We start from the raw sequence: 19,271 nt of genomic DNA, 5'->3' as shown, positions 1-19,271 counted from the left end.
GCTGGCTGGGGAAGCTTTCCTGCAAGCGCCCCACGCGTTAGCCAAGAGCTGCAGCCCGGGGGGTGTCCCAGCCAGCCACCCCGAGGAGCTCCCCTGCACCACTGGTGTGCTGAATTGGGGGAAAAAGCCCTAAATAATCAGGCATTCGGGAGGCTGAGAGACCTCTAATACTGCTGGTTTTTGGTTTTTTTTTGTGTTTTTTTTTTCTAACTTTGGGCTCTGTGGGGTGTTGGCAGGACCCCTGCACAGCGCGCTCCAGGCAGGGAGGAAGCATTGGGCTGTGCGGCGATTGTCCTCTGCCCCTGCCAAGTGGCCCTATAAATAGAGGGACACGTGCCACTGATTAATTGCCTGTCTGTGCAGCCAGCCAGCTCCCGAGGCAAACGCAATCTTTGTCTGTCTGCTGGGAACAGCAGCACTTGGCAGGAGAGGCCCTCTTCTTGGGAAAGAGGGAGAGGAGGCAGATGTGGAAAGGGAGAGCCAGCGAGGTCGGTCCTGATCCGAGGTTTTTCCCCTCGTCGGAGCTGGATTCCACTCCCTCTTGGTGATTGCTGCGAACTGCAGCTAGGAACAGGGCAGCGTCCAGCTTGCGGCACGTGCTGCCGTGGTGCTGAGCCCTGCAGGGCTGCCGCAAGCTTCAGAGGAGGCAGCACCAACCCGGAGGGGCTGCAGGACCTCTGCCTCCCACCGGGAGAGAGCAAAGAGCCCGGGGGAGGATGCTCGAGGCAGTGCTGGCTGACCGTGAGCTGCTGCAGCCTCCCACACCTGAGCTGGTGATGCAGAGGGGAGAGGAGGACGATGCAGGGAACAGGAGCTGGGAAGGCTAGAAGGTGAAAGAGGAAGGTGCGGTGGGGAGGACGAGCTGCCCTTCCTCCCAGCTGGGCTCGGGACGCTTCCCGTTTGCAGCAAGCGGTTGTGACACGGGGCCTGCCTCTTGCAGCTCACCTCCGGGGCGTGCAGCTCAGCTTTACCTGCTTCCTTCCCCTGCACCATCGGGGCTTTGACCCCGGGCGTTGTGTTCCCCGGGGGGCTGGTGGCTCCAAACCTTGTCAGTCCCACCTCAGCCTCCAGGGCAGGAGCACGTGCACGTAGCACCACTGTCACCTCGGGGCTGGGGGGCAGGAGACGCACCTGGCTGCCGGGGAGCTGGGGATGAGGCACTCGCAGCTCCTGCTCGCCTCTTCCAAGAGCCTCCCGCATCAAAGTCCTTCCCCCTCCATCAGCAGCCCCGCAGGGGCCAGGCAGAGCCTCGCCGTTGCAGAGCTGTGCTCTCCGTGGGGCCGGCAGGATGAGGGCACGGCTCCGAGCCCGAGCACTGCCTGGCGCTGTCCCAGCCGCCCCGCAGAGCCCTGTGTCCTTGTTTTTCTCCTCGCTCGCCCCAAGGACGCGGGAAGGGAGCCCAGCAGCCTGCGTTGGCTGCGGCTGCTCTGCAGCAGGCTGCGCTTGTGCTGATGAAAATCTTCTCTCTGCTCCTCCCAGGCACGAGGGAGTATGCCTTTCTGAGGAGCGAGAAGTATCCTGTCTTTTACCACGAGGAGAACACCTCGGCCATCTACGTTGGGGGAGAGGGGAGGCTTTACTACCACGACTTCGCGACCTCCGAGAGCTACATGGTAAGGGTGCTCTGCCTGCAAGCCTGGCCCCAGGGCTCTGTCACCAAGCACTCAGCATCCTTCCTGCAGCCTTTGTGGGCAGCAAAATCAGGACTGGAAGGGTTCGGTCTGTGCCCAGCCTGCCCCACCTGCCCACACCATCGCTGCGTTCAGTGCCTGCAGCGCAGGGGAAGTGTCCTGTGGCAATTGTAGGTGGGTTCTTCCCAGGCTGTGGTCCTCCTGAGGTCTTTGCTGCTAGGATTTCTCAGGTGGGGCACCCTTTCTTTAGCATGGGAAGGGATGCTCGGACTCGTGGCACTGGGGAGGAGCTGGGTTCCCCTCCTTTGCCACTGTCACTGCCCAGGCTGCTTTTTCTCAAAAGCAGCAAGTTCTGGATCAGCTGGGCACCAAGTTGAAACAGCAGGAAAGCCCCAGGGGCAGTTAGCTTTCACATGACCCATTCTTCTCCTTCTCAAACAACCCAATTGCTGCAGTTTGTGCCCAGAAACTTCCCTTCTCATGCCCAGGAACAGCAGGGGTTCGTGTGTCCCAACCCTTGGACCCCTCGAGCTGGGGGCTTTGATGGCCTTCTCACTGACATGCTGGCTTTGCTTTGTGCTGAAAGAGCAACTAACACATGAGACGCAGCCCCCGTTAGCTGTCTTGGAGAGGGAAGCAATTAAAGCTTCTTTCTTCCTCTTTTATTCCAGGAAGACTTCCCTGTGGAAAATGGAGGACAGTGCTTGAAACCTGGGAGTCCGGTAGGTCCTGCCCGTGGGGGAACAGCGTGTGAGGTTTGGGGGGCTTGGGGAAGGGACTCTGTAAGCTCCTCATGTGCTTCCTCTGGGTGAAGAGCTCCAGTGGAGGGCGGGTGGGATGGTGTCGGTACCCTCCTTTGGGTTTAACACCTATGGAAAAATATGAAGCCACATAGCAGGGTGCTTGGTAGTGCTGCAGGCTCGGAGCTGCAGGGCCGTGCTCTGCCATCAGCAGCTGCTCACGGGCCTCTTCTTTCTCCTGCAGGAGGACAACAAAAATTTCATCACCTTAGTGGCGAAGCACGGAGATGGGATGTTGGTGTGTGGGACCGGCGCCTGCGCTCCCACCTGCTGGAACTTGGTACGCTGGGGTTCCGAGCTTGCTTGGCTGGGGGAGAATGCAGGCACCTGGCTCTCCTGCCCTGTCCTGGAGTGATTGTGCTTCTTATCTCACCTTATCTCACAAGGCCCTTTCTGTCCTTCCCCAGACGCAGAGGCAGAAGAGCTCTCCGCAGGACGGCAGAGGTCTTGCTCCTTTCACCCCTGACGCGAATTCCCTTGTCGTCGTTGACTGTAAGTCTGACTGCTCGCGTGCCATGCAATTAGGGTGGGCTCTCCGTAGCGAAAAGGGGCACCTGGGAACCCTGAGGCTGCCCCGAGGGCTGCATTTCCCCTGCTTTAGCTGGCACTCTTGCTTTTGCCTCATCAAGATGCTCGTCCTTCTGCCAGCCCCCTCCGCCTGTCTGCGTGCCCACGCACTTCTTGGCCCTTTGCTTTCCTTTCCCAAACCCTCCTGCCCCTGCTGGAAACCAGCCTGCTGCAAACGAGCCTTCCTGTCCAACAGATCCTGACATCTACTCCACCATCAAGAAGAGCCAGCAGAACGGCAAGATACCCCGATTCCGGCGGGTCAGGGGGGGTGGAGAGCTCTACACGAGCGACACGGTGATGCAGAGTGAGTACAGGAGCATGGGATCCATTGCTTTGCCCTTCCCAGCAGAGAATTTGGGCTGATTGGGTCCTTTCTGGTGAGGAGGAACCCAGTGGCTGCCCCCAGCTCTGTTGCTGCCAGCTGGAGGAACTTCACCTCCTTGTTTCGGGGCCAAAGCAACTGGCACACGAGTTCCTCTTGCTCAGGGCGGGGAGATGGGGAAATGGAGAGAAGTGGGTGGCGAGTCCCGTGGCAGAGGCTGGTTGTGTAAAGGTGCCCATCAGCTGCTGGTGGAAAGAGGAAGAAGGGCTTCCAGGCGGGGCAGGGACTCTTTCCAAATCCCCAGCCGGCCGTGACTGCAGGGCAGGAGCCTGTTGGTCTGCACGTGGGGTGGGTAGGAACAGAGGGAAGGGACCCACCTCCACTTCCACGGCCTTACTGCTTCCCCCAAGCCTCCCCGGGGAACGGGAGATTGTTGAACCCCTGGCCAGACAGAAATCAAACCCAAACAACACCGGGGCAAAACAGGATTTGGGCATGCAGAGCACTGGCAGGGCAAGCCAGGCAGCAGCAAACAAACCCACTGATCCCACGATGACAGAGAACTCCCTGCCGTGGGGCTTCTGCCTAACGATGCCCGGAGGGACCCTGCTGCTGCTGGGGATGCCCTTTGTGGCAGCGGTGTATTAATAGGAAAAGCATCACTGGGTTTTCCACGCCGAACACAAACACCGGGGCAGCTCTCTCCACCGAGGGAATCTTCCTGTGTGCTTATAGCTCTGCTGTGCAAAAGGGAGAAGGGGTTTGCTTTGCTGCTAAGCAGCCGAGGCTGGGCTCTGGGGACTTGGCCTTCAAGGAAATGGGTGCCTGGGGGAGGGAGGGGAAGGAGAACCCACTGGGATGGTGGTGTATGAAGCGGTGGGAAGGTGGTGCATGGTCTTCCATGTGCTGTGATCGGTCGTGTAGAGAAAAAGGGCTTGGGCATGCCCTTTACCCACCGGAGGCTTTCAGATGAGCTTGTGTTCCTGGAGTGTGTGTGCTCAGGACAAGGTTTTCTGACGGCTCGCTTCCCTTTTCAGACCCTCAGTTTGTCAAAGCCACCACATTAAAGCATGAAGAGAGTCACCAGGACAAGATTTACTACTTCTTCCGTGAAGACAACCCCGACAAGAGCCTCGAGGCACCCAGGAACATCTCCCGAGTGGCCCAGCTGTGTAAGGTACCATGGGAGCAGCGTATGGTGGGGAGGTGAGAGTGTCACGGGGTGCTAAATGACCCTGCCAGCTCATCTGGTGTTACCAGCGTGTGAGTTGGCCCCACGGGCTCCCTGTACCCATGTCCTTTGGCCTCCCATTGTGCCTGTAGGGGAGACAAAGCCCTGTCCTGTCTCGCTGGGCTGTTAGAGAGGTGCACAAGCATTGCAGTGCCCAGTGTCAGCTCTATCTCTGGAGAATCCCCCAGTTATCCACCCAAGATGCTGGACGGAGAGGGCTTTGTGCTGTTCTCTGCCAACCCCTGACTCCCTGCTCCTTCTCCCCCCCCAGGAAGACAAAGGGGGAACCAGTTCGCTCTCCGCTTCCAAGTGGACCACCTTCCTGAAGGCCAGCTTGATTTGTGTCGACCCCGCCACCAAGGGCAACTTCAACTGGCTGCAAGATGTCTTCTTTGTCCCGGCGAGCAACTGGAGGGACTCCAAAGTCTACGGGCTCTTCACAAACACCTGGTGAGGGGCTTTGCAGGATGAGGGGATGCTGGAAGTCCTTGCTTTCAGCCCTGTGTTCTCTCTGGCAGGCACATGGCTGGAAAATTGTCAGAATGGACACGGGGCAGAAAAGTTTCAACACGTGCAGCCATGTCCCAGGTGATGGCCAGTGCCTCCCTGACCCTTTCTGCCTTATTGCTCCCAGGGGAAGCTCTGCTGTGTGTGTCTACTCCTTCGGGGACATTGATGACGTGTTTCGGACCTCCAAACTCAAAGGCTACAACGGTCCCAACCCAGAGATCAAACCTGGGCAGGTGAGTGGGGGATGAAAGATGCCCACGTAATGAGGAGAGCTGCTCCCTGCCCTGCTGCTGCTGCTGCCGGAGTAGCTGGGGCAGGTGAGGGTCCCAGCCAGGCGGGCGCCAGGTTTGTACGGGGTGTAGGCACTGCGGGAAGGATCTGAGCTTTGTTGCTGGAAACACGAGGAGGCTGGGTAGGGTCCAACACCTTTGTAGAAAGAAAAGGGAGAGAGGCCCTCATGTGCCGTGGCAAACAGGTCTGAGTGCTTCTGCGCGAGGCTGGAGGACAATGTCCTGCATTGTGCTCGCCAACACAAGGCGTTTGTCCACCCCTATCTAGCCCAGCCCTTAATTTTTTGATACGCAGCTGACCTGGCAGGAAATAGCAGCGTGGGGAGAGGCTGCTGTGGGCTGCTGGGGGATGGCAGGGTCTGAATCCCACAAGCTGCAACTTTTGCAGCAGGGGAAGGGCTATGGGACCGCCAGGTTTGTGGCTAAGGTGTTTGCCCTGTGCTTTCCCACCTGCTTTGTGATCCCGTGCACCTGACGGGGCAGGCAGCGGGCTCTGTGTTGGGGTGGGAGGCCCTGTGCCCTGTCCTTGCCCTTCTGCCCCCAAATGCCACCCCCGGGGATCTGCCTGCCTCTGACGGTGCCTCTTGTTCCCTCCCGGCGCAGTGCGTTTCCTCGGGGCAGCACACCCCCAGCGAGACCTTCAAGATAGCCGACAGCCACCCGGAGGTGGAGGACCGGGTGGAGCCCCTCGCCCCCAGCAGGAGCCCCCTGTTCCACAACAAGCACCGCTACCAGAAGATCGGGGTGCACAAGGTCTCTGTGAGGGATGGACAGCAATACACCGTGCTCTATCTGGCAACAGGTACTGGGAGCCTTTGGGATCCCCTGGCTGCTTTCCCCTTGGGGCAGGGAGCCAAGGGAGCTTGAGAGCAGAATCCCAACGCCTGGGATTTACCCTGCTGGGTGGCACATAGGTCTCAGGCTGAGTGTTTTTAGGGCAGACGAGGGGCAGCAAGGCCCTCCCCAGGTGCAGTTTTTACAGTTTTATGCTGCCAAGCAGAGATCCTTTGACAAAGGGCCCCGTGCTGTCACCTCCTGTCCCTGCTCGCTCTAGTGCAGCGGTGCAGAGTTCCTGCGGCTCCGGCTGGAGGCATGGCCAGCTCATCACAGCCACCGGGGTCCCCACGGTGCTGGGCCAAGCCCGAGGTTCCCCTGCAGGCAAACAGGATGGCAGAGCAAAAGCTCCATCCTCTGTGCGAAGCTGGAGAGCTGAGTCAGGGCTGCCTGGCTTCTCAAGTGGTCTAAAAAGGTGTCTGAAAGGTCCCTAGCGCAGTGCTCCCCTCTCTTGCCCGTCTTGCTGCCCAGGCTGGCTCCCTAGAGCTTGGCTCATCCCTTTTCTGCACCTGCATTCTGTTCCTTGGCGTTTCTGAGAGGACTTTCCCCAGCTTTTGTTTCCCAGTCTGTGATTAAAAAACACAGACGAGTCTCCGTAGGTGGCCTGGGTTGGGCTAGGGCCCACCCATGCTCGTATTGTTCCTGTGCTCCAGGCGTCAGCTCAGTGCCTGCAATGCCTTCCAGATCCCTGCAAGGGAGCTTGTTCCATGCTGCAGGGCTTGGCAGGCAGCTTCCCACCCACGCTGGGGTGGGTGTGAAGGCAAGGGCCAGCACCTGGGGCGAGAGGGGGGTCCTATTCCCTGCCTGGCCCCTCCTGGGGTCACCTCTTTCTGTTCAGTGGGGAAGGGGTCAGCTATTTGAGAAGAGAAAAGCAGGTAAAAACTAAAAGAGGGTAAGCGGTGAGGATGCCCAAGCCCTCTTCTTCCAGGATCAGTCTTCCCACACCTCTAACAGATAAACCGACTTTCTTAAATCACCAGTTTGTGAAGTCATTTCACCGGGGAGGGAAGTCGGTTTACTTAAAATCCAGAAAGGCAGAAGTCCCGGTCTCAACCTCAGGCAAGTGGTGAGCCAGAGCAGAGCAGTGATCAGATCAGAGATAAGTGAGAGAGCAGTTGGTTTGCCTTCTCCCAGGCCATTGTGGTGTGGCTGAACACAGCCAGCATGGCCACGTCCCAGGGGGTGACAGGGGAAATTGGTTCCTCATGGCTTTCGGCTGGGAGGATGGCAAGGCTCTGCCGTGGGAAGCACTATTGTTTGTAGGATGATTTCCCAGAAGCAGAAAAAAAAAGCCCCTTCTGAGAAAGGTTCCAGGCTCCTCTGGGGTGCTGGCTTCAGGCATACAGCCTCGCCTGGCTCTGCAGAACGGGCCTCGTCTGCCACAGCGGGGGCTGAGGTCCCAGAGCTGGTTCCCTGCCCTCTTTCCCCCCCTGAGGCCGCAGCCCCCTCTCCTCGCCTTTCCGCTCAGCCTCCTTCACCGGGGCTCTCCCGTCTTTCTTTGCAGACAAGGGATCCATCCACAAGGTGGTGGAGCTGCCGGAGGGGGTGCAGAACATCATGGAGATCCAGGTCTTCTCCAGGAAGGAGCCCATCCAGTCCATGATCCTGGACCACGAGAGGGTGGGTCTCTGCCTGGCCAGGCTCCGGCGTTAAACACGGCAGTGGAGGCAGGCACGGACAGCTTGATGCCAGCCCCGAGACCTGGAAGCAGCCTCTGGCTGGGTTTGGGGGGGATCCTAGCAGCCAGGCTGACGTCCCCAGGGCTGGATAACCGTTCAGACCTGTGGGCAGAGGAGCTGCTCAGGCACCACCTCTTCTGGGGGCGAGGGGAGGCTGTTTGCTGCCTGGGTCAAATCCCAGCCCGGTGTTCGGCTCCCCCTGTGGTTCCCCTCTCGTTTTCTGGCCCTGCTGGCAGCTGAGCTGTCAGACGGCGCTGCTGCTCCGTCCCGGAGGCGACAACTGATGCAGCAAACTTATTTATACCTCGGGCTGCTGGGGGGAGGATGGCTGCTTGCCCTCCCACGACATGGAGCAAGCTCCGTGCGGCTGCGCTGCCTGGAGAGCAAGCAGCCCTGCTGGTGGGATCCAACCCGGTGCCACAGCGACTGAAGCTGTGGGAACATTTCCTCCGAGAGGTGCTAGACGCTCCTACGGCGGTGCCGGGGCAGGGTGCTGCCACGCTCAGCCCCTCTGCTTCTTTCCTGCAGGCGATGCTGTACGTGGGCTCAGCGAGCAGGGTGGTGGAGGTGCCCATGGCCATGTGCGGGCTGTACCGCAACAACTGCGAGAGCTGCCTGCTGGCCAGGGACCCGTACTGCGGCTGGGCCGGCGGGCGCTGCCAGGCCGTCCATCAGAACCCGTACGTGGCTCTTGTATCTCCTTTATCTCAAGAAGTGCCTAGCCCGTTCCCCTTCCTGGCCCCATTCCCCTTCCTGATCCCGTTCCCCTTCCTGCGGCTGGTTTTGGGGCCGTTTTGCCATCAGAGGCAGGTCCCGTCGTGTCCCGGCAGTACCAGCACACACCTCTGATCCGGTCCTCCTGCACCACCCCTGCTCCGTGGGAGGAGGTGTCAGTGGGTTCCCTACAACCCGAGCACCCGGCTCCTCTCCTGCTGCTCGAAATGCACGCGGCTCCATCGCACCACAGGTTCTGCCCTGTTACGCTCGCCCTCAGAGATGAAAACTAAGATTGTGGTGGTCGGTGGTGGTGAGGTGAGGCTGCTGGGTCTCACGTTTGTCATCCACCAACCTCCTGAGCACGGGGGTGGTGTTTTTCCCCACCCAGCTCGGTGTTTAAACTTTCTGACCCACCACGTGCCTTAAGGGCCATCCCTTCCGTAGCCCCAGAGCGCGGCTTCCCTGCTGTTACTGCGTTGCTAACGCTTGTTCCTGTCTGCCAGGGAGGTGCACCAGAACCTGGACCTGAACCCGTGGCAAGGAAAGTGCCAGAAGGGCGAAGTTATGGAAGGTATGTAAAAGGTTTGTCCATGGTGTGTCTGAGACAGGCTGACTGGTTCCCAAATGTTTGTACGGGTTGGACAGGCTGTTACAGCCCACTGCTGGTGAGCTCATGGTGACTGCACTGCAGCCAGGACACCGAGCGTGTCTCAGCTTGGAGCTAACCACTGGGTGATGTGTTTGTTAGCTAAAAACCAAACAAACAGTGTGGGTCAGGCCTTCAGGATTCAATCCCACGAGCTTGAAGCCTCCGGTGGCCAAGCTTGGGCCCTCAGGCTGAGGCTGAGACAGGCACGACCTAAATGACCCTACCCAGCCTGCAACTGCAGGGAGCAGCAGACGTGATGAAACATTTAACCTCCTACCCTAAAGCGAGCAGTCTGGCTGCTGTGCAAACATAGCAAGCTCACAAACAGCCCTTCGTGTCCAAGGAGCTGTCAGCACATCTGGAGACATCTACACTGCCATAAACCATCTTGCTTGGCCTCATTTCTCCTCTGTGGCAAGGCTTGGCGCTGCCGTGGGGGGAGGTCTCGTAAGCTGGGGGCTCACGCTCTGGGGATGCTGATGCCCAGGGAGAAGGGTCCCGAGGACTTCAGGTGTGGTTCACGCCCTGCTGTTGTCATTAATTGGCCATGTAACGTGTCCCCATTGACCCACATGTTCTTCCCTCTGGACTTGTGTGGCTCCCAGAGGCGCCGGTCTCATCAAACCCTTCTCCCTCTCTTCCAGCAGACACCTACCAGAACATCACCGTCGTCCCTTTCTCTCGCTACTACCTCAACTGCCCCGTGGAGTCCCACTACGCCACCTACAACTGGTACCACAACAACAGCCTCATCAAGACCTGCAACAACACCCACCCCCAGATGGACTGCTTCTACTTCATCCAGAACGTGAGCCACGCTCACTACGGCCACTACCTCTGCGAATCGGAGGAGGACGGCTTCAAGCAGGCGCTGGTGCGGGAGCGCCTGGTGAACCAGCTCCGCTTCATGTCGCAGAAGGGCCGCGCCACCACCACGCTTGGCTCCTGGCTGCAGCTGCTCCTGGCGGCGCTGCTGGTGGAGCTCTTGCACTGACCAGGACGGGGAAGGGTTCCCAGCTTCCCGGCTGCTGCTGCTCTCCCCGCACTTCCCGTCCTGCCCCGAGGCGAGGTCCCGTTCTCGTAGGCGCTCCTCGGACGTGAATCTTTGTCCCCAGGGGGGCCCTGCCGCTGCGGGCAGCAGCCCCTCATCTTCGGCCTTGATGGAAGAGAGAGTGGGAGGAAGAGGCAGCTACAGGGCCAGGCGGAGCAGGGGATGGGGGGGGGGGAAGGGAAGGGGCACCCAGTCGCACGGGGGACGCTCGCTGTGCCAGAAGCGTGAGCGGGGTGGCTTCAGCCTGCCCCCGAGCGCATCCTGAGCGTGCACTGGGCGCAGACTTTGTTCAGGGGACTATGCAGATGTGCATGCACTGATCCTCAGGGCGCGACGGCTCCTCTCTTCGGGAACCTGCATGTGATGAAGAGGAGGAGTCAGCCCTTGGCCTTTCGGACTGTTTGATCTGTGCTTCCCTCCAAGTGGGGACTAATGCCTCCAGGTTTTTCGCGGCTAACGCCTGCCCGAGCTGGCAAGCAGCTGGATTTGCTCCCAGTGACACTCGCCAGTCCCCTCCTGCTCCAGAAGGGTTTTGTCCTTTCTCTGGCAGGCGGCTGTGCCCTGGGGGGCCATCGGGGCTCGCACTGGGAACCTGCACGGAAGGGCAGGCACAGAGTCAGCGTTTTGCATGGAAAAGGCTTGGAGGATGACTAGCTTTGGGGTGTGGGGAAGGGACAGACCAAAGGGTCCTCGCTTTCCCGGAGCCTGAAAGGAGAGGTGGAAGCGGAGCCCCAGCCAAACCTGGGAGGCCCTGGGAAGACGTTTAAACGCACAACTCTGCCGCAGGCAGCTAAGGGCATTGAGCTAAGCAGCAGGCAGCCCTGCTCCCGGAGCTCCCTCCTCGCCAGGGACTGGGCTCCCTCAGGGAAAGAGGAGCCAGGCTGCAGATCTCAGGGCGCTGCAGGCAGGCAGGGGGGCTGCAGCCACTTCCACCCGCCGGGAGCTGCATGAGGAGCCAGGGGAGGGTGGGAGATCCCTTCCCCTGGGCTCTGAGGCCTCCGAGCAAGACTAAACTGTGAAAAACGGGATGCCCTCCCTGCGCCCACGCGCACGGGGCGATCCCACACCTTGTCCGAGCCTTCCCCAGCCCTCTTGAGTTCTGAAAACCCCCGGCCTCGGGCTGTGCAAGGCAGGGGCATCGTGTCCAATGCTTCTGCTGCCTCCTCAGAGGCTCTGGGTGGGAAGAGCACTGGGCGGGCTGTGCCCAGCCGAGCCCCGGGGTTTTTTGGCAAGGGGGAGAGATGCCACGAGCGTCTCATGATTATGGACAACAGGCCAGAGCTTCCTACTGCACTACATTTCCACGAAACCTCCCCGAGTCTAGGGCAGAGCTTCTTACATCTCTTCTCAAAGCACTTTAACTTTGTGAACTAACAAATATCTATTTATTATCGATGACTCAATACCATACTTCTATAGTTTTTTTAAAAGAGAAAGTGGGTTCGAGTTAGAGAAAAGAGGAAGAAAAAAAAAAAAAAGAACAGCTACCAAAAAACCCTTTCAGACCTGTCGACCAAAGTGAGAATGAGATCAGTGAAATAAAGAATGGAAAAAAAAGCGTGTGGGTGCCGTGCTTCTTGCTGGGAACCGAGGGGTGCTCGGTGCTGGGGTCCCCCCCCGTCCCCACACCGCTTCCCACCGGGGGTTCACGCAGAGAGCGTCCTCTCCACGGCACTTTGAACCCTCCAGGTTTCCTGTTGATATTTCGTGTGCTGCTTTTTTTGCGGCCCTTCCTGTTCCCGATGGGTCAGACCTCGCTGCCCTCCCCTCCCCTCTGGCAGGGTGTTCGCCCCCCGTGTGAACGCCCCGCTCCTCTCCGGCTTTCGCATTTGCGCGGGGGAATCGCAGGCACGAGAAGGGAGCGGGCGCTGAGCTCTCCCCGTGGGGGCTGTGAGGATAAAAATACCGAGTGCTCGTGGGCGCCGAGCCGTGCCGCTGCCTTCAGCTGGCGGCTGGGGTGGGAGCGCCTGGCTTTGACTTGGAAATTTTATTTTTCCTGGTCAAAGAGCCACAGCCGCCTGCTTTCGGGGCTTCAAAGGGTCACAGAATTATTTTAGAGCCGTGCCTGGCCGCGTTTCCTCGTGGTGCTCAGCCCCGAGCCCCTTCCTGCAGGTGGTGGTGGAAAACGTTTGGGAATTATCTGGGTTTGTGGGAGCTCCTCTTGCGCCTCCCTCCCTGGCTGCTCGGAGTTGTAAATCAGGGGGAGATTCAGCTGCTGAGACCCAGCCGGGTTTGGCAGCCGAACGTGAAAGACTCCCCTGCCCTATTTCTTCCTGAGCGTGGGGTTTGGCAGCGAACTTGGCGGCGGTGCCATATGCGGTGCCTTGACGTAGAGACGGAGAAAGGAGCCCGAGAGGCGGCGTTTGCAGCCGGAGCTAAAACGAGAAGTGTGAAGGCAGAAGGAAGGCAGGATGGCCGAGAACAGGGACGCGGGGCTGTGGGAACGCAGCTCGGGCTCTCTGGGCTCCACCATCCTGCCCCTTCCCCAGCCCACCCCTTTCCCAGTGTTAACGGGACAAAAGAGAGTGCCGTTTGTTATTTTTACTTAGAATATAGTGTCAAGTGTTTTTATTCTTAGTTGTTTCCCCCCCCCAACCGCCGGCTGTTTCCGACGGATACAATGAGACGAAAACCATGGGGCTGCTGAGCAAACACGCGTGCGTGGTCACGGCGGCCTTCGGGGCTGCTGGAGGGAAAAGGCAGGCGTGGAAAGGGGAAAAACCAGGAGCTCGGCACCTCGCCCCGACAATGGCCCCATTGTTCCAGCAGCTATTTTTGGGGAGGCTTCTTTGAATGCGGGTGGGCGTGCGCAGGAAGGCCAGGTACGGCGCGGGCTCTGCAGCTCCCCACCAGCTTCCTCTCGGGCTAGAAAAGGAGGGGATGAATGCAACGAGCGGGTGCCGTCAGCCTGGAACAAAAGGCTTGTAGGGTTTTGCCTTGCCCAGGCTTTGTGGGGCTGCCGGAGGGAGCCGGCGCCTGCTGCGGTGTCGGCATCCGGAGGCTGCGGGGATTATTTGTGCCGCTGACCTTGTGTGCAGCCTTGGAGGCTGCTCTGCACGGAGGGCTTGCCGGAGAGGACAATAGACCCAGGAAATCCTGCAGACGCAAGGATTTGGGAGAAACCTTCCCATTTCTGCCCCTGATCGCTCACCCTGTGCGTGCACACGGCCAGGAGCGCACGGTGTGACCCACAGGGTCTGCACCCAGAGCGTGCCCTTCGCAGCCGAAAGCTTTCTCTTTCTAAACAAAGCAGGCTGAAAATCACCTCCTCCAGCCCCTAATTGAAGCTCTGGGGTTTTCTGGGCAGGAGTTTTGCTGGTGAAACTTTCCCAACCACTAAACAAAGCTGAAATGAATGGATTTGTCACCGGCTCGGCTCGGGGGAAGACCGCACAGAGAAATCACTGCAGGAAGAAAAAACCCACTGGAAAACACACGAGAAATGCGGTCTCCATCCCCACATGTGGCTATGGGCTGGGAGTTTGGTGTAGGGAAGCAATTTAGCTGGCCATACACCTTTCCTGTGATAAATCATGGCATTCCCAGCACTGGGCACTCCGGGCTTACGGGCAGTGACGGGGATTTTCTAGGCAGGCCGGGCTTCCTGGGCTGTGCAGGGGCGAGGGAGGGTTTCGCCCCCCTAATCCCAAAACCCAGGTGGTTTTCAGCACCTCCTGCTGCTCAAGGTGTGATTTCGGGCAGTGGGTGCAAAGGGCTGGCTGTCACCTCGCTTGGGAGAGGATGGAGCGAGGAAAGCCCCACAGGGGAAGAGTGACAGTGTGACGCCCACGTTGGGCTGAACGCAGCCCCCGGGGGAGGCACGGGGACAAAACCCCACTGGAGGCACCCTCCTTGACGTGGGGCAGGCACCAAAGAGCGGGGCTCCGTGACGTTCAGCAGCCCCATGAGCAAACGCGGTCACAGCCACGTCCCCGCTTTTTCCGAGTACCTCTCCAAAACCATTTCCTGCCCCCCATTTGGTTGGGGACCCCCAACCGCAGCAGTTCCTGGGCCCGGAAACACCAACCTTATATGTATATATATATATATTTATATTTATTTATTTTTTTTTCCAGGAGTTTCATCCCCAGCAGCACTCGGGGATGAACTCCCTGAAAAAGGCGCCCCCGAATTTTGGAGATGTGCTGGAGAGGCGTGGGATCCCAGTGGGGAACGTGACCCCTTGGGGACATGGGGACCACCTTGGAGCTCCTGCCAGGGGTCCTCCAGCACAACTGAGCCAAATTCTCCCAAATTTTCCCAAACGGCCCGTCCTGGAGGATGAGCGGCGGGGACAGGCGGGCTGGTGGCAGTGGATGGGGCAGGCGCGCCACCAGGTGCCCGTCGCGGGGCTCGCAGCCTGCTCAGCCTCGGATGCTCCCTGGGAAAGTTTGCTCCCTAAATAATACAAAAAGGGGTTGCTCCTCGAAGAAAAAAAAAAAAATATATTAAAATTAAACTAAGGGCTTGCTACTAAAAGTAAAGGGGGTTTGCCCCCACGGTGCCCGGGGAGCCCTTCGTGCCCCCCAGCCTGGGGTTCCCCGGGGGCTGTGGCACCGTTAATCCAGCTCGGAGGGGCTGGAGCTCATCCCGTGGGCAGCTTTGGTTGAGACCTCGGGAACTTTCTCACTTCAGGAGTTTCTGTAGTTGCACAAGGCTTTAGGGCTTGGCCGTGTCCTCAGCGTGAATCCTGGATTCCTGAGGGGGCCGTGGAGTGGGGCTGGTGCCCACGCAAGCAGCTGAAGGCTGCCGGATGATTTCCTGCAAGCTGCCTGCCTGCTCCCAGCCCTGGTCACCTCCAGCACCCCAAGGATCCCTCAGGGTCCCCCCTTTGAGCTTCCCCCAGGGACACCTCAATGAGATGCCCCTGATTGTGCACTCCAAGCTCCAGCAGCACCTACAGCAATTTTATCATTTATTTTTGCAGGGGAAACCAAACCAAACCAAACCAACCAACACTTTGATGCCGGGGAGCTCGCTTTAATTTCAGAATAGTTTGCAGTAGGGTTGCAGGAGCCACCAGCCAGCACTCCCTGCGTTGCTCTGGGGAGCTTTGCAGCACCTCCAGGGCAGGACCGTGCTCCCCAGGTGCTGCCCCCAAAGCAAGCCCCCACCATCCCGGCCCTTTTGGGGCACCTCGCCAGCTCCCAGCCCCGTGACGCAGCAGGAGGCGTCTCCTCGCCTTGAGCCTCGGCTGGGTGGGATAAGAGCGAGGTCACCCTCGCCACCCCCTCGCCTGCTCCCATGCTCGCCCGGGCTGTACCCAAACCGGGCGGCTTGTGGCCCCGCAGCCACCCCGGGGGCTGCCGCCGGGCTGGGGGGGTCCCCATCCCTGGGGGGGTCCCTGTCCCATCGCACGGCCCCCCAGCCCCGGCCCTGGCGGCTCGTCCCTTCGAGCAGGTGCCGGGGGAGCGGCGGGGCGGCTGGCTCAACCTCTACCACTTCTGGCAGGAGGGCGGCTTGCACAACGTGCACAACATCATGGCACGCAAGTTCCAGCGCTTCGGGCCCATCTACAGGTGAGGATCCCGCCCCGATCCCGCTGCTCCAGGCCGGGACAGGAGGGTGTTAATGGGGTGCATTCACCCTGACGCTATGGGGATGGGCAGGAGTGGGGTGTTCACCCAGGGAAGGGCTTTGGGTGGTTTTGGGGTGAAACCCTGCTGTCTCCTTACCCCCCCCTGTGGTGGCAGGGAGAAGCTGGGTGTCTACGAGAGCATCAACATCATCAGCCCCCGGGACGCGGCCACGCTCTTCAGGTCGGAGGGGATGATGCCCGAGCGCTTCAGTGTGCCCCCCTGGGTGGCTTACCGCGACTACCGCAACAAGCCCTACGGCGTGCTCCTCAAGTGAGCCCCCAAAACCATGCCCCGGGGTCCCACCACCCCCCGAGCCATCCCTGGAGCTCGAGGTGGCAGGGAGCTGCCGCAGCAGGAGGGAGCTGGGGGTGTCGGATGGGGGCTGCCCCCCGCCCCGTGCCGCTTGTGACCCCACCGTGTCCCGCAGGACGGGGGAGGCTTGGCGCTCGGACCGCCTGACCCTGAACAAGGAGGTGCTGTCGCCGCGGGTGGTGGAGGGCTTCGTGCCCCTGCTGAGCCAGGTGGGCGAAGACTTCGTCCGGCGGGCACGGGCACAGGTCCAGAAGAGCGGCCGGGAGCGCTGGACGGCCGACTTCAGCCACGAGCTCTTCCGCTTCGCTCTGGAGTGTGAGCCCCCCCCACATCTCTCCAAAACGCACAGGGGATGGGTGGTGCAATGTGCCCTCCCCTGCTGCAACCTCAGAGCACTTCTTCCCCAAATAATTACATTTTTAGGGCTGTCCTCTCTCCCGCTCGGCAGCAAACCACCTGGCAGCAGCATTTTACCAGCACCCACACTGCCGGGGTCCCCATAGCCACGGGGAGGCTGCGTTTGGCCACATTGGAGGGTGGAGGGGCTGCGTTTGGGTCTCCCCCATGTGCTGGGTGGGCTCACGGGTGCCGTGCTTGCAGCCGTGTGCCACGTGCTGTACGGGGAGCGGCTGGGGCTGCTGCAGGACTTCGTGGACCCCGAGGCGCAGCGCTTCATCGACGCCGTGACGCTGATGTTCCACACCACCTCGCCCATGCTCTACCTGCCGCCCGCCCTGCTCCGCGGCCTCAACGCCAGGACGTGGCGGGACCACGTCCACGCCTGGGATGCCATCTTCACCCAGGGTGAGCTCTCCTCCTCCCCGGCGGCTCCCGAAGCCACCGGCACGGGGCAGGGACATCCTCAGGTGCCACCTCTGGTGGTGGCACCGGCACCACCCAGCACCATGCCCCTCTTTGCCCCAGCCGACAAATGCATCCAAAACGTCTACCGGGACCTGCGGCTGCAGCGCAAGGGCAGCAGGGAGTACGGGGGCATCCTCTCCAGCCTCCTCCTGCAGGACAAGCTGCCCCTGGACGACATCAAGGCCAGCGTCACCGAGATGATGGCGGGCGGCGTGGACACGGTCAGGGGCAGGGCGCGGGGTGGCGGGGACGGGGCGGCGGCGGCGCTGAGCCCCGCTGTGCCCCGCTGCAGACCTCGGTGACGCTGCAGTGGGCCATGTTCGAGCTGGCGCGGTCCCCGGGCACCCAGGAGCAGCTGCGGGCGGAGGTGCTGGCCGCCAAGCACCAGGCGGCGGGGGACAGGGTGAAGATGCTGAAGAGCACCCCGCTGCTCAAGGCGGCCATCAAGGAGACGCTCAGGTAGCCGCGGGGCACGGGGATGCAGCCAGCCCCTTCTCCTCCCCAAATCTCTGGGGGAAGCCAGGGTGATGCTGGTGGGACGGGCATCCCGTAGGGTGCTATGCACAGAGGAGGGAGGCAGCTGTCCCTAAAAGCAGGTGTGTGTGTCCCCCTTTTTCCTGTCCCGCAGGCTGCACCCCGTGGCGGTGACGCTGCAGCGGTACACGGTGCAGGAGGTCGTCCTGCAGGACTACCGCATCCCCCCCAAGGTGAGCTCCAGACCATGGGGTGAGAAGGGGAATGGGACCAAAATGGGGCTTTCCTCCCCTCATCTGCTCATCCCCGAGCTCCGAGCACAGCTGGGAGCCCGCTGTGGGGTGCAGAAGGGGCACAGGGTTGGGTTTAGCGTGGGCAGCTCCCCATGGGGCTGATCTTTCCCCCAGACGCTGGTGCAGGTCGGTCTCTACGCCATGGGCCGGGACCCCGAGGTCTTCCCCAAGCCGGAGCAGTTCAGCCCCGAGCGCTGGCTGCTGCCGGGCTCCAAGCACTTCAAGGGGCTGAGCTTCGGGTTCGGGCCAAGGCAGTGCCTGGGGCGCCGCATCGCCGAGCTGGAGATGCAGCTCTTCCTCATGCACGTGAGCCTCGGGGCTGGGGGCGGTTTCGGAGGGTGTAGAATCATAAAATCTACGTTGGGAAACAACTTTCCATCTAGGTTGGAAAAGTCTTTCCATCTAGGTGGGAAAAGACCTTCAAGATTCCCCCAAAATCACCAAGTCCAACCATTAACAATAAGTCCCATCACTAAATCTCGTCCCTTAGTGCCAAACCCCATCCCATAGTGCCCCAACCCCAATCCCTAGTGCCAAACCCCTCCCTCAGGGCCAAACCCCATCCCTTAGTGCCAAACTCCGTCCCTTAGGGCCAAATGCCAACCCCTAGTGCCAAACCCCATCCCTTAGTGCCAAACCCCGTTCCTTACTGCCCCAACCCTGCCCCTTAGTTTCTCCCTGTAGGGGACCGGGCAGGATGCTCTGAGCATCCCCGTCCCCGCCGCCTCCCTCCTTCTCTTCCTTCCTCCCACCCCAGATCCTGGAGAACTTCAAGATCGAGACCAAGCGGGCGGTGGAAGTCGGGACCAAGTTCGACCTCATCCTCCTGCCCGACAAACCCATCTACCTGACGCTCCGGCCCCTGCAGCGCCCGGCGTGAGCGGGGCACCTGGTGGCCCCCCTCCGGTCCCAGCCTGGGGACGCCTCCAGCACCTCCAGCCCTGGCTCCAGCCCCACGGGACGAGGGGGGAAAGCTGCCCCCCTCCCCGTTTTGCTTTGCCTCCCTTTTGCTCTGTAATTTCTAAAAGCAGCAGCTCTTTGCCATGAGCATGAATTTCGCATCTCCGAGTGTCTCCGGCGTCCTGCCCCCGAGGACCCCCTAGGGCAGGGGGTCCAGGGTCCGGGGTCTCCGTGGGGGGAAGGTGGAGCCTGGGGGGTGTTTCTGGTGGGAGAAGCGAACACATCTTGGGGGTCTGCCACCCCCCTGGGGTGCTTTAGGGAGAGGGGTGCAGCCGTGACGGGGAGGGCAGCAATACGGGGGTGCCGGTGACCCTTGGGGCCACGCTCCCGCCTCCCTCCTGCCCCAATCCTTCAGGGAAACCGAGGCACCACCCCCAGTGTGGGGCTGGGCGATGAGCCCCACGGGTGCCCCCGTGTCCCCAGGGTGCTCACCGAGGTGGGGATGTGGGGAGAGCGGGGGGCCGAGCCCCCGAAGCCGTGCTCCTGCTCCAGCAGCTGCGTGCCC

The 19,271-nt window shown here is 60.7% G+C and overlaps 2 protein-coding genes across 4 annotated transcripts in view; both read left to right on the top strand.

Moving 5' to 3' along the window:
- SEMA7A (semaphorin 7A (JohnMiltonHagen blood group)) overlaps positions 1–11,809 on the top strand; it is a 31,460-nt gene extending 19,651 nt beyond the window's left edge. For 2 of the 3 annotated variants that reach the window (XM_082769522.1, XM_082769523.1), the window contains 13 exons: positions 1,480–1,613; positions 2,303–2,353; positions 2,616–2,711; positions 2,839–2,923; positions 3,195–3,305; positions 4,361–4,500; positions 4,826–5,004; positions 5,189–5,297; positions 5,958–6,156; positions 7,693–7,808; positions 8,396–8,547; positions 9,088–9,155; positions 9,878–11,809. In XM_082769522.1, coding sequence (XP_082625648.1) covers positions 1,480–1,613; positions 2,303–2,353; positions 2,616–2,711; positions 2,839–2,923; positions 3,195–3,305; positions 4,361–4,500; positions 4,826–5,004; positions 5,189–5,297; positions 5,958–6,156; positions 7,693–7,808; positions 8,396–8,547; positions 9,088–9,155; positions 9,878–10,227 — 1,790 coding nt within the window. In that variant the 3' untranslated portion in view covers positions 10,228–11,809. The remainder of the gene's footprint in view (positions 1–1,479; positions 1,614–2,302; positions 2,354–2,615; positions 2,712–2,838; positions 2,924–3,194; positions 3,306–4,360; positions 4,501–4,825; positions 5,005–5,188; positions 5,298–5,957; positions 6,157–7,692; positions 7,809–8,395; positions 8,548–9,087; positions 9,156–9,877) is intronic. The other variant, XM_082769524.1, reaches the window with a different exon arrangement.
- A 3,719-nt stretch (positions 11,810–15,528) lies between these two features.
- CYP11A1 (cytochrome P450 family 11 subfamily A member 1) lies at positions 15,529–18,831 on the top strand (the record flags this gene model as incomplete). The annotated part of the gene is made up of 9 exons (XM_082769149.1): positions 15,529–15,803; positions 15,978–16,133; positions 16,291–16,490; positions 16,776–16,979; positions 17,100–17,260; positions 17,332–17,498; positions 17,668–17,746; positions 17,921–18,112; positions 18,564–18,831. The coding sequence occupies 9 exons, from the start codon at positions 15,529–15,531 to the stop codon at positions 18,684–18,686; spliced, it is 1,557 nt and encodes a 518-aa protein (XP_082625275.1). The 3' UTR covers positions 18,687–18,831.
- Between the last annotated feature and the right edge of the window lie 440 nt (positions 18,832–19,271).

The sequence above is a fragment of the Aythya marila genome (genome assembly GCF_965140915.1).
Source record: "Aythya marila genome assembly, chromosome: 11".
NCBI lineage: Eukaryota > Metazoa > Chordata > Aves > Anseriformes > Anatidae > Aythya > Aythya marila.
This window is presented reverse-complemented; position numbering and strand designations above follow the sequence as displayed.